The 14,645-nt window shown below is 50.2% G+C and overlaps 1 protein-coding gene across 1 annotated transcript in view; it reads left to right on the plus strand.

Annotated features, from left to right (window-relative positions):
* The window catches only part of LOC140454540 (RNA-binding protein Nova-1-like), a 212,554-nt gene that overhangs the window by 25,249 nt on the left and 172,660 nt on the right, over window positions 1-14,645 (plus strand). Inside the window, exon 2 of the mRNA XM_072549358.1 lies at window positions 8,346-8,489. Within this exon, the coding sequence (XP_072405459.1) occupies window positions 8,346-8,489 (144 nt within the window). The remainder of the gene's footprint in view (window positions 1-8,345; window positions 8,490-14,645) is intronic.

The raw sequence follows: 14,645 nt of genomic DNA on the forward strand, positions 1-14,645 counted from the left end.
CTCATCCCTCTGACCCTTTTATGATACTTAGAGTCACAGTCACAGAGATGTACAGCATGGAAACAGACCCTTCGGTCCAACCCGTCCATGCTGACCAGATATCCCAACCCAATCTAGTCCCACCTGCCAGCACCCAGCCCATATCCCTCCAAACCCTTCCTATTCATACACCCATCCAAATGCCTCTTAAATGTTGCAATTGTACCAGCCTCCACCACTTCCTCTGGCAGCTCATTCCATACACGTACCACCCTCTGCCCCTTGGGTCTCTTTTATATTGTTCCTCTCCCACCCTAACCCTATGACCTCTAGTTCTGGACTCTCTGACCCCAGGGAAAAGACTTTGTCTATTTATCCTATCCATGCCCCTCATAATTTTGTAAACCCCTATAAGGTCACCCCTCAACCTCAAAAGACACTACATCAATGCAGCTGGGGGTGTGAGGGATGCTAGTTGGAGGGATGTGACCGGGTTCTATTCAATGCATGTTCTGTGTTCCTGTAATGAGTGACGGGTTGTTCCATTTTGTAGGGAAGCTATTTTGGGCATGGCGTAGATTTCACAAACATTTTGGTGCCTCAAATTGGCTCCTGGTCTACAGTGCAAGATAAAGGCTGTTTGGCCCCTTGATCCTGTGCTAGCCAAAGCCAACCACCTCGCTGTTCGAATCTCCATAGGGACCAAAGGGTTTTTGTTGATCCTCACAGATGAAGGTGCACTGATCTCCTACTCCCATGGGTTTGAGTGGGGCCCAGTGTGCTGCTCTTCCTAGTCACTAAGCCACAAAGTGCTGGGTTCAAATCCCACTCCAGGGCCTGAACACACACACCCAGAGCTGACCCTGCAATGCAGTGCTGAGCTGGGCTCCTCCCTACAGTTGGAGAAGACCCCACACCCCTCTCTACTTAATAGGCGGGTGGGGAGGGGGTGTTCCCTTGGTGTCCTGGGCAAAATTTAACCCCTTCATCACCATCCTAGAAACCATTCTCTGGTTGTTATCACACTTTGTGGATCTTGCTGTGTACATGTTTGCTGTCCAATTTCCTACATTGGGAAAAAAACCATTGGCAGTAGCTGGACGTGAAATGAGTGATTATAAATATCAAACTTCAGGACTTTTACACCATTTGGACAGTCTAGAATATTATTTCTAGAACACCATTTCTTCTGGATGCTCTCATTGGAAACATTCCCATGTTGTAACTGCTCTCGCTCTCTCACTTGCACTCTCGCTCTACCTCTCTTGCGCGCTCTCTCTCTGTCCCTCCAGCGCTCTCTCTCGCTCTGCCCATCTCGCGCGCTCTCTCACTCTCTCTGTGCCCCTCTCGTGCTCTCTCTCTGTTCCTCTCATGCGCTGTCACTCTCTCTGCCCCCTCACGTGCTTTTTCTCTCTGCCCCTCTCACGCTCTCTACCCCCTTCTCCTTTTCCCTTGCCCTCCGACCCCTCCTCTATGATTAATTTGTCTCAGAAACGCGATTATATTCTATTGGTGATCACTCCTCTGCCCCTTACTCCCTCTGACCGTCCCAGTTGACTCCCCCTCCTGCCTGCCCCATCTCCAGAACAACGGCCATGTGCACGGTGTCCATGTGCCTGCCAGGGAGTTTGGTTTCCATTTTGTCTGGGATGTCAGCTCCCTGAGGTAACCCCCAGGGGTCCTCTGAGTGGGTTTGGGGGGGGGGGCGGGGGGAGTCAGAGGTCAGGGGCCATAGTGCTGGCTGAAGACCTGAAAACGACATGTGCACATGACTAATTCCCCAGTCGGTAACCCACCAGGATCGCAAATGACGTATCGCTAATCACCAGGGAGACGCTTCAATTTCCGAACCGTCATAGTGCAGGAGGGAGCCATAGTGTCTGTCCAGTCCCTTCACTTGTGTGTCATGACCTCGTTCCAGTCACCTCCGTTTCTGTTCAAGTAACCAACTCTTGAATCCCTCGAACGGTCCTGCCTCCCCCACATTGCCAGCCACTCCACTCCAAGCCCGTTGCTCACTGGCTGAGAGATTTTTCTCCCATCACCCTGGCACGTTGCTTTAAATCTATTACCCCTCATCCTTCTCTCTCTCACCAGCAGGAACACTTTCTCCCTCCCTCTACTCTAACTAGCTCATTGGTGATTGTGAAAATCTCTATCAAATCTCCTCTCAGCCTCCTCTTGTCCAGGAGCAGTCCCAACTTAAGAGTCACATAGCACAGAAACAGTCCCTTCGGTCCAACTCGTCCATGCTGACCAGATATCCTAACCTAATCTAGTCCCATTTGCCAGCACTTAGCCCATACCCCTCTAAACCCTACGTATTGATGTATCCATCCAGATGTCTTTTAAATGTTGTAATTGTACCAGCCTCCACCACATCCTCTGGCAGCTCATTCCATACACGTACCACCCTCTGGGTGAAAACGTTGCCATGGATCCCTTTTATATCTTTCCCCTCTCACCCTAAGCCTATGCCCTCTAGTTCTGGACTCCCCCCACCCCAGGGAAAAGACCTTGTCAATTTACTCTATTCACGTCCCTCATAATTTTATAAACCTCCATAAGGTCACCCCTCAGCCTCCGACGCTCCAGGGAAAACAGCCCCAGGCTGTTCAGCCTCTCCCTGCAGCTCAAACCCTCCAACCCTGGCACCATCCTTGTAAATCTTCTCTGAACCCTCTCAAGTTTCACAACATCTTTCCGATAGGAAGGAGACCAGAATTGCATGCAATATTCCAACAGTGGCCTAACCAATGTCCTGTACAGCCGCAGCATGACCTCCCAACTCCTGTACTCAATACTCTGACCAAGAAAGGAAAGCATACTAAATGCCTTCTGTCTTTTAAACATTGTAACTGTACCCGCATCCACCACTTCCTCTGGAAGTTCATTCCACACACGAACCACCCTCTGTGTAAAAGAAAGTTGCCCCAGCCCTTTTTAAAATCTCCTCTCACCTTAAAAATACGCTCCCTAGTCTGGAACTCCCCCTCCTGAGGGAAAAGCCCATCATTCACCTTATCCATGCCCCTTGTGATTTTATAAACCTCAATTAAAATCAACCTTCTACGTCCCATCCCTGCCTGTAGCAATCTGTCCTCATCACTGATGTTCTTCATTATCTGGAATAATTCTTGTAAATCGCACTAGCACTCTCTCCAGTGCAGTCACGTTTTCCCTATAACAAGCTGCCCACAACCGTACACAGTTTAGCGGCATGGTGGCTCAGTGGTTAGCACTGCTGCCTCATAGCACTAAGGACCCGGGTTCAATTCCAGCCTCGGGTGACTGTCTGTGTGGAGTTCACACATTCTCCCCAAGGGTTTCCTCCGGGATGCTCCGGTTTCCTCCCACAATCCAAAGATGTGCAGGTTAGGGTGGGATTGGCCACGCTAAATTGTTCATCGTGTTCAGGGGTGTGTAGGCTAGGTGCATTTGTTAGGGGAATGGGTCTGGGAGGGATGCCCTTTGGATGGTCAGTGTGGACTCATTGGGCTGAATGGCTTGTTTCCACACTGTAGGGATTCAATGATGATATTCCATGATGGTACTACAGCTGAGGTCTGACCAGTGTCTGGTACAAGTTCAGCATTACCCACCCTCTCTACATGCCCCTGTTAATAAAGCTGAAGACACCGTGTGCCTTATAAGCTGCTCTCTCTATTTGTCCTATCACCTTCAATGATCTGTGTGTGTATACACATAGGCCCTGCCTCACTCACTCTCACACACCTCACTGTCTCTCTCTCACACACACACACACACACCCCTCACTCTATTCACTCTTAAGTCTTTTGGACAGGAATGAGAGACGTATCCTCCGCAAATTGTATGTTTGAGTAAACACTTTGTGCCATACCAGGGTTAAACCTGGAGCGAGGGAGCAAATGCGAAGAAAATACTGGGGCTTTTCCACGACATCAGATACCCAGCACAGCTGCAGGCCATTCAGCCCAACGGTTCAATACTGACCCTTCTCCCACTCCTCCTTCATATTATCTCCCAACGAGGTTTCCTTCTATTCCTTTGTCCCACGTGATGTCTATTGAATTTGTCCGTGGGCTAACATCGATAAAAATGACTGGGTAGGGCTTGGATTCTGAGTGTGATGGATTGCTGTTGCGGTTAGTGAAGCTGAAATGTACAGAGACAAAGATTTTGAGGCAAAGTCATAGGTGTGTGAAAATGAGTAAGAATCTGGTTGGGAGGGATGTGCAGAATGAACAAGATAGTCTTGTATACATATATTTTTGGAGTCGCGCAGCTCAGTAGAAAATACAGGAACTTTACTTTGAAATAGTCTATTGACCGTTTCTCAAAAACTCTTTCGGCAAGGGTTACTCACCGCCTTGCCGTTCCCACTTCCTGTGTCCCCCGTTGCTATGTAGCTTGTTGCGTTGTGATCCCAGCATCCCGCGGCACTGCAGCGCCACTGTTAGACGATGAGTGCAATTACAGCGTGACACGTTGACATAGCCGATTCCATTCTGAACGCGAATGCAGAAAATTGTCACAAAAAAACCAGGGCCTGTGCCCGACCTTAAAACGGGAGCAGCGTTTGTGCACCGTCTTTATCAATGACTCCTATCTCCTGGCAGGAAATCCAGTAGAGCTCTGCTGGCTGAAGATTAACAGACCTAGGTTTGCAGTTAACAGGATTAAGACAAACTCTGCTTTCCGAATCAGATTAACGGTGTGTTAATTCAGATTAGCGATTAGAAAGCTGGCTCTGTTTGAGCCCTTTTGCTATGTGCCAATGAAACCCCCCCCCAGGCCGTGTGCTTTGGAATCCTCCATCGCCATGGAGTCCTGGAGTTGGAGGGAGATTGGGAGGAGATCTGGATTCATTCCAGCTCCCCCGAGCTCTTGCCCCAATCTGGGACCCTGTTTTGAGGTTTGATTGTTGTGCCCCACCCCCAAAACTCCCCTACCTGCCTGCCATGTGGAACCTGATCAAGTGCCTCACTAAAGCCCAAGGAGCCAACATCCACTGCCCTTCCCTCATCGATCCTTCTTGTCACCTCCTTCAAAACTCAATCAGGTGGGTGTGGAGCAGGCCATCAGGAGAAGGACGTGAGGGGTGGTTAGTGCCGTCTCTGAGTTCCTCACCCTCCTCTTCCCTCCCCCCCCCTCCCACCCTCCCCAAATCTCAGCTGGTACCCACCCCCCCCCCCCCACAATCGGGAAATCCAGGATCAGAGTCCACCTGCATAGGAGCAGCGATAAAGGAGACCCTATGTTAATTTTTTAAATTCCGGTGGGTTTTGATAAAGAATTAGATTCCCTTCAGTGTGGAAGTGGGCCATTTGGCCCAACAAGTCTGGGTGGGTTACTCTTCAGAGGGCCGGTGTGGACTTGTTGGGCCGAAGGGCCTGTTTCCACATGGTAGGGATTCTATGATTCTACGATACAGTCGGTTTCTCTGTACTGTGATGGTTCCGACCCCTTGTTGTAGAAAACTCACGCTTTCAAAACAATGGCTTAAAGTGTTAGGGCCAGTACACGTTTTAAAGGTTCGTGCTGTAGAAACAGCGTCCCCATTTTGTCAGTTGTGCTACGGTGAATTAGTGTTGATGAAATGCGCAGAATGACCTGTACCCATCCAGATGCCTTTTAAATGTTGTCATTGTACCAGCCTCCACCACTTCCTCTGGCAGCTCGTTTCATACACGCACCACCCTCTGTGTGAAAAAGTTGCCCCTCAGATCCCTTTTAAATCTGTTCTCTCTCGCCTTAATCCGACGCTCTCTAGTTCTGGACTCCCCCTACCCTGGAGAAAAGACTGTTGACCCTCTCCATGCCCCTCATGAATTTACACGCCTTGATTGTTTTCCCCAGTGCCAAATTGGCTTTATGTGTCTGACGGAACTGGCTGTCTGAGGCAATGGCAGGGGAAAAGCTGATGGAAGTGGTGACAGAATGTGAATGGTGAGCCCACACTATGGGGAAAATGTCACTCTGGGCTAGTATGGGGACGAGGAATGGTCTCAGAGGGGGTCAGAATCGAGAGTGATTTCCATTGACCAGCTTCACAAACACTGGGGCTACAGGAGTGGCTTTGAGACTAGGAATACTGTGGTGAGTAACTCCCCTTCTGACTCCCCCAAAGCCTGTCCACCATCTACAAGGCACAAGTCAGGAGTGTGAGGGAATACTCCCCACTTGCCCCTGGATGGGGGCAGCTCCAACAACACTCAAGAAGCTCGACGCCATCCAGGACAAAGCAGCCCCTGCTTGATTGGGATCACATCCACAAGCATCCCCTCCCTCCACCCCCTGACGCTCAGTAGCAGCAGTGTATACCATCTACAAGAGATGCTGCAGCAATTTGCCAGAGATCCTCAGACAGCACCTTCCAAACCCACGACCACTTGCATCTAGAAAGGCCACAGATAAGGAAACCCCCCTTCCCCCACCCACAAACTTCCTTCAAGCCACTCGCCATCCTGACTTGGAAATATATCACTGTCCCTTCAGTGTCACTGGGTCAAAATCCTGGTATTCCCTCCCTAGTAGCTACAACATTCAAAAGACATTTGATGGCGTACATGAATAAGAAATGTTTGCAGGGGATATGGGCTAAGCGCAGGCTGGTGGGGACTTAGTTTGGTTTGGGATTATGGGTCAGCATGGATTGGTTGGGCCAAAGGGTCTGTGTCCATGCTGTATGACTCAATGAAAGAAAAAAATACCTTCCACTGTGTAGTGTGCATAGAACATTGCAAAGTGATCTACACCCAGTGAACCACTTACATAGAACAATACAGCGCAGAACAGGCACTTCGGCCCTCGATGTTGCGCCGACCTGTGAACTAATCTAAGCCCATCCCCCTACATTATCCCACCATCAACCATATGCTTGTCCAAGGATTGTTTAAATCTCCCTAATGTGGCTGAGTTAACTACATTGGCACTTCTGAAGGGGAGGCCCTGTAGTAAAGTGATGTGGAAGTTGTGTCCAGCAAGCAGTACTTTGGTCTCCAGCGTGAAATATTAATACACAGGCAGATCTTCCAGAATGCGATGGTTGCGTTCCTGTGCAACCCCGCGCTATGCAACAATCGCGCAGTACAAACAGCACTTAGAGTGTTGGCAAACTCCCAGGATGCTACCTGGGCTGGAGGGCATGTCTTATGAAGACAGGTTGAGCAAGCTCAGACTTTTCTCATTGGAGTGAAGAAGGATGAGAGATGGCTGGATAGAGATATGACATAGATAGAGTGGACAGTCAGAGACTTCTTCCCAGGGCAGAAATGGCTATCACAAGGGGGTATAATTTTAAGATGATTGGAGGAAGGTATAGGGGAGATGTCAGAGGTAGGTTCTTTACACAGAGAGTGGTGGGTGTGTGGAATGCACTGCCAGTGGTGGGAGTAGAGTCAGAGACATTAGGGACATTTCAGTGACACTTGGATAGGCACCTGGATGATCGTACAATGAAGGGAATGTAGGTTAGTTTGATCTTAGAGTAGGATAAAAGGTCAGCACAACATCGAGGGCCGAAGGGCCTGTACTGTTCTATTTTCTAATTGCCATCACACACTCACACACTCACACACGCACTCACGCACTCACGCACTCATACTCACGCACTCATACTCACACACACTCTCCCTCACATGCTCTCTCTCACACTCTCACACTTTCTCTCACACTTTCTCTCACACTCTCTCTCACGCACTCTCTCACGCACTCTCTCACGCACTCTCTCACGCACTCTCTCACGCACTCTCTCACGCACTCTCTCACGCACTCTCTCACGCACTCTCTCACACTCACAACCTCTCACATTCACATTAAAACGCATACTCACACACTCACACTCACAAACTCTCTCTCATACACACTCTCCCTCACTTTCTCCCTCACTTTCTCCCTCACTTTCTCCCTCACTTTCTCCCTCACTTTCTCCCTCACTTTCTCCCTCACTTTCTCCCTCACTTTCTCCCTCACTTTCTCCCTCACTTTCTCTCACACTCTCTCTCACACTCTCTCTCACACTCTCTCTCACACTCTCTCTCACACTCTCTCTCACACTCTCTCTCACACTCACAATCTCTCACATTCACATTAACACACACATTCACACTCACACACTCACACACTCACAAACTCTCTCTCATACACACTCTCCCTCACATGCTCTCTCTCTCTCTCTCTCTCTCACACACTCTCTCTCACACTCACAACCTCTCACATTCACATTAACACACACACTCTCACTCACACACTCACACTAGAAGTTTGTGCTTCAGAAACAGCGATCCCAACTCGCTCAATCACGTCACAGCCAGTTTGCATTAATGAAAGACGCAATGTTCTAGCGGAACTGATCGTCAAAGTATTTTCCTCTTGCTTTACAGAGGAAGGTGAATTCTTCCTGAAGGTTTTGATCCCGAGTTATGCTGCTGGATCGATAATCGGAAAAGGAGGCCAAACCATTGTCCAGTTGCAGAAGGAGACCAGCGCCACGATCAAACTCTCCAAGTCCAAAGACTTCTACCCCGGTGAGTATTGGACCATGTGTGCCTGCTCGCGGGATGGTCTCAGTCTCTGGGTCGTTGGGGCTGTGACCTGAACGGGGTCTGAGTTGATTGCTGTCGTTTGAAGGGAGAGGGGGTGTGTGTATGCGAGGTTTCTGTGCAACTGATCCTTATTGTTTGAAATGGCCTCCATTTGCCACAAGCCTTCTCTCAGTGGCAGGTAAAATTGCGACACAGAATCCCCGGAATCTGGCCATTCAGCCCAATTAGTCCACACTGACCCTCCAAAGAGCACCCCAGCCAGACTCGCTCCCCTACCCGATATCCCCAGCATTTTCCCATGGCTAACCCACCTAGCCAGCACGTCCCTAGACACGGTGGGCAATTTATCACGGCCAATCCACCCAAACCATACAAAAGCCATTTGGACAGCTACGTGGATAGAGAAGATTTTAAAGGGATATGGGCCAAATGCAGGCAAATGGGATGAGTTCATTTTAGGATATCTGGTCAACATGGATGAGGTGGGCCCAAGGGCCTGTTTCCATAGTGCATGACTCTATATGGCCAACTTTATAGAGTCACAGCGATGTACAGCATGGAAACAGACCCTTCAGCCCAACCCGTCCATGCCGACCAACTATCCCAACCCAATCTAGTCCTATTTGCCAGCACTTGGCCCATATCCCTCTAAACCCTTCCTATTCATATACCCATCCAGATGCCTCTAAGGTGTTGCAGTCGTGTAGAGAATTACGGCACAGAAGGCAGGAGCAAGGCCTATTGCATCCCAACTCAGCACTGAATTATCTACTCTCTAATCCCAGTTTCCAACATTTGACTTTTGTGTTTTTAGGGCCCTTTTCAAGTGTTTTTCTAAATAAACGTTAAATGTTCGGACTACCTCAAAAGGCAGTCCATTCCAGATTCCCGCTCGATGGACGCAAATTCTGCCCCCCGCCCCCAGGGTTTTTCAACCCTCTATTATGGAGTTTATACCTATTGACCCTGTTCGTGCCCCTCAAGCAGATCTCCCACCCCCTCCCTATCTCTGCAACCCCCTCCAGCCCCTACACCCCCTCCCTATCTCTGTACCCTCCCCCAGCACCTACAGCCTCTCCCTATTTCTTGAACCTCCTCCAGCCCCATCACCCTCTCCCTATCTCTGTGTAACCTTCTCCAGCCCTACACCCCCTCCCTATCTCTGTGTAACCTCCCTAGTCCCTATCCCCCTCCCTATCTCAGTGTAACCTCTTCCAGCCCCTATGACCCTCCCTATCTCTATAACCTCCTCGACCCCCTCCCTACCTCAGTAACGTCCTCCACTCCCTTCCTATTGCAGTGACTTCCTCCAGCCCTTATCCTGGTGAATCCTGTGATTACCCCGCGCTCTCGTGTGGTCACACCCTTCCTACAGTGTGGCGACTTTGTGATGAGAAAGCAGGGGCTCTAAAGGCTGTGACAGAGATGTACAATGAGGGCCATTCGTTCCACCTCCTTCTGGACTAACTTCCTGGGATCCATGCGCGTGTGGGGCTGTTTGTTTGGGAAGGAGCTTGATCCTGCCTTCTCCGGTGACCCCTGACTCAGCAACTCTCCCAATGGGAATAATTTCCACTTGGCGGGATGGAAATGGGGCTGATTCTATCCACAGCAGCCGATCTCTTTCCCCTCCCCAACTGCTGCCTCAGCTGGAATGTTTGTGGATGGTACGGTGGCTCAGTGGTTAGCACTGCTGCCTCCCAGCACCAGGGACCCAGGTTCGATTCCAGCCTCGGGTCACTGCCCGTGTTGAATTTGCGCATGCCTTCATGCCTGCATGGGTTTCCTTCCACAGTCTAAAGATGGACAGGTTAGGGTGAATTGGCCATGCTAAATTGCCTGTAGTGTTCAGGGATATACAGGTTAGGTGCATTAGTCAGGGGTAAATGTAGGATAATAGGGGAATGGATTTGGATGGGTTATCCTTCAGAGGGTTGGCGTGGGCTTGTTGGGCCGAAGGGCCTGTTTCCACACTGTAAGGATTCTGTAATCAGACACAGGAGCTGATGTAGTACATTCAGCCCATCAAGTTTGCTCCACCATCCAATGGGATCATGTCTGATCTGATTATCCACAGCTCCCCTCTCCAGCCTTTTTCCCCCAACCTTGGATTCCGTTAATGATTGAAAGCCTCTCTGTCTCTCTGTCTCTCTGTCTCTCTGTCTCTCTGTCTCTCTCTGTCTCTGTCTCTCTCTGTCTCTGTCTCTGTCGCTGTCACTGTCTCTGTCGCTATCTCTGTCTCTCTGTCTCTCTGTCTCTCTCTCGCTGTGTCTCTGTCTCTGTCTCTGTCTCTCTCTGTCGCTGTCTCTGTCTCTCTCTCTCAGCCTTAATGACCCACAAGCCTCTGCAGTAAAGAATTCCCCATTTCACTCCCTTCAGAGAGAGGCAATTCCTCCTCTCCTCTGTTTTACAATGGTGACCCCTTAATCTGAGACTGCACTCTCTGGTCGTACTCTCCCCCAAGGGGAAACCACCCATCCAGTCCCTTAAAAATCTTGCATGTGTGAATAAAGTTGGCTCTCTGGATTCCAATGAGCAGGGTATGTAGTACACTGGAAGTCTGAATGGCACAGTGGGTAGTGTCTTAATCTCTGGGCTGGGTTGAAATCTCACTTCAGCAGTTGAAGGACCCGGGGGATCTGACCAGACAGATGGATTATCGATCTGTAAGTTGTTTAATTCATCTAATGCAGAGTGGGAAATAGTCCTGGTCAGATAGAGCTCTGTGATGGCTGCAGGTAACATTGAGTCATACAGCATGGAAACAGACCCTTCAGTCCAACCCGTCCATGCCGACCAGATATCCCAACCTAATTGAGTCCCACCTGCCAGCACCCGGCCCATGTTCCTCTAAGCCGCAAGTGTGGTGCTGGAAAAGCACAGCAGGTCAGGCAACATCCGAGGAGCAGGAGAATCGACGTTTCGGGTATAAGCCCTTCATCAGGAATCAACGTTCCTGATGAAGAGCTTATGCCTGAATTGTTGATTCTCCTGCTCCTCGGATGCTGCCTGACCTGCTGTGCTTTTCCAGCACCACACTCTTGACTCTGATCTCCAGCATCTGCAGTCCTCACTTTCTCCATATCTCTCCAAACCCTTCCTATTCATACACCCATCCAAATGCCTTTTAAATGTTGTAATTGTACCAGCCTCCACCACTTCCTGTGGCAGCTCCCTCCATACACGCACCACCCTCTGCGTGAAAAAGTTGCCCCTTAGGTTCCTCTTATATCTTTCCCCCCTCACCCTAAACTATGCCCTCTAGTTCTGGATTCCCCCCAACCCAGGGAAAATACTGTGTCTATTTATCCCTCATGATTTTATAAACTTCTATAAGGTCACCCCTCAGCCTCCAATGCCCCGGAGAAAACAGCCCCAGCCTATTCAGCCTCACCCTGTAGCTCAAACCCTCCAACCCTGGCAACATCCTTGTAAATCTTTTCTGCACCCTTTCATGTTTCACAACGTCATGTTAAAAGACTGTGTGCTGGAATATGTTGTCCTGAGAGATGCAGACACACTGCAACCTGACTGTGAGGCCCTTACCTGCCAAAATTGCCAAACGTTTTTACCATGTAACCGACGGAAGCCGTCCCCTTGGGTCAAGGATGTCAGGAGAGGGTGCAGCGTTGGAATTGTGAAAATTGCTGTTGTATTCCGTGGGGATTGAAGCAGTTAATCTTTGCCTTGGTCTGAGTGGAAATCTGTAACCTCAGATTTTACTGAGGAAGCATTCCTGAAAATGTCTGGTCATTTTAACGGGGGGGATATAAGCTTCAAACCGTTGCTAATTTAACACCAGATTTGTCACTGCCGCACTCAGCTGTTCGATGCCTGCACCACTGGAAATTGGTTTCCCTCCCGAAAAGGTTCTTGTGTAGCAGTTGGTGGTGTCCCTGTCTCTGAGCGGGATTATCTGGGTTCGAGTCCCACCTGCTCCAGACGCATGTCATAATAAAGCAGCATGCTTTTCCCACCCTCTGCTGGGGTGAGATATGGACAAGACCGTCATGTATTTTGTGATGCCCCTCTGAGGATAAGAAGGTGAAGAGGGAGCTTTACTCTATATCTAACCCTGTGCTGTCCCTGTCCTGGGAGTGTTTGATGGGGGACAGTGTAGAGGGAGCTTTACTCTGTATCTAACCCTGTGCTGTCCCTGTCCTGGGAGTGTTTGATAGGGACAGTGTAGAGGGAGCAGGAGAATCGACGTTTTGGGCATAAGCCCTTCTTCAGGAATGAGGAGGGTGTGCCAAGCAGTCTAAGATAAAAGGTAGGGAGGAGGGACTTGGGGGAGGGGCATTGGGAATGCGATAGGTGGAAGGAGGTTAAGGTGAGGGTGATAGGCCGGAGTGGGGGTGGGGGTGGAGGGGTCAGGAAGAAGATTGCAGGTCAAGAAGGCGGTGCTGAGTCCGAGGGTTGGGTCTGAGATAAGGTGGGAGGAGGGGAAATGAGGAAGCTGGAGAAATCTACATTCATCCCTTGTGGTTGGAGGGTTCCTTAGAGGAACATGAGGGGCTCTTCCTCCAGGCATCGTGTTGCCATGGTCTGGAGATGGAGGAGGCCAAGGACCTGCATGTCCTTGGTGGAGTGGGAGGGGGAGTTGAAGTGTTGAGCCACGGGGTGGTTGGGTTGGTTGGTCCGGGTGTCCCAGAGGTGTTCTCTGAAACGTTCCGCAAGTAGGCGGCCTGTCTCCCTAATATAGACGAGGCCACATCGGGTGCAACGGATACAGTAAATGATGTGTGTGGAGGTGCAGGTGAATTTGTGAGGGATATGGAAGGATCCTTTGGGGCCTTGGAAGGAAGTAAGGGGGGAGGTGTGGGCGCAAGTTTTGCATTTCTTGTGGTTGCAGGGGAAGGTGCCAGGAGTGGAGGTTGGGTTGGTGGGGAGGGAAATATATCCTTGGTGGTGGGGTCCACCATCCTTCATATCATCCTTCGTCATTTGTGCCACCTCCAAACGGACCCCACCACCAGGGATATATTTCCCTCCCCTCTCCTATCAGCGTTCCGGAAAGACCACTCCCTCCGTGACTCCCTCGTCAGGTCCACACCTCCTACCAACCCAACCTCCACTCCCGGCACCTTCCCCTGCAACCGCAAGAAATGCAAAACTTGCGCCCACACCTCCCCCCTTACTTCCCTCCAAGGCCCCAAGGGATCCTTCCACATCCATCACAAAATCACCTGCACCTCCACACACATCATTTACTGCATCCACTGCACCCGATGTGGCCTCCTCTATATTGGGGAGACAGGCTGCCTACTTGCGGAACATTTCAGAGAACACCTCTGGGACACCCGGACCAACCAACCCAACCGCCCCGTGGCTGAACACTTTAACTCCCCCTCCCACTCCGCCAAGTATATGCAGGTCCTTGGCCTCCTCCATCGCCAGACCATAGCAACACGACGCCTGGAGGAAGAACGCCTCATCTTCTGCCTAGGAATCCTCCAACCACAAGGGATGAATGCAGATTTCTCCAGTTTCCTCATTTTCCCTCCCCCCACCTTTTCTCAGACCCAACCCTCAGACTGGGCACCGCCTTCTTGACCTGCAATCTTCTTCCTGACCTCTCCGCCTCCACCCCCTCTCTGGCCTATCACCCTCACCTCAACCTCCTTCCACCTATCGCATTCCCAATGCCCCTCCCCCAAGTCCCTCCTCCCTACCTTTTATCTTAGACTGCTTGGCACACCCTCCTCATTCCTGAAGAAGGGCTCATGCCCGAAACGTCGATTCTCCTGCTCCTTGGATGCTGCCTGACCTGCTGCACTTTTCCAGCAACACATTTTCAGCTCTGATCTCCAGCATCTGCAGTCCTCACTTTTTCCACAGTGTAGAGGGAGTTTACTCTGTATCTAACCCTGTGCTGTCCCTGTCCTGGGAGTGTTTGATGGGGGACAGTGTAGAGGGAGCTTTACTTTCCTTTACTTTCCATTTATTTTTAGTTTTAGTTTAAAAGAGTAGAGCATAGTTTACTTTCAGTTCATAAGACTAGAGAGAGTTCACTGTGTATCTAACCCCGTGCTATTCCTGTCCTTGGTGTGTTTGGTGGGGGACAGTGTAGAGGGAACTTTACTCTATATCTAACCCCGTGCTGTCCCTGTCCTGGGAATGTTTAATGAGGACAGTGTA

This window comes from Chiloscyllium punctatum, chromosome 29, assembly GCF_047496795.1.
Source record: "Chiloscyllium punctatum isolate Juve2018m chromosome 29, sChiPun1.3, whole genome shotgun sequence".
Classification (NCBI taxonomy): Eukaryota; Metazoa; Chordata; class Chondrichthyes; order Orectolobiformes; family Hemiscylliidae; genus Chiloscyllium; species Chiloscyllium punctatum.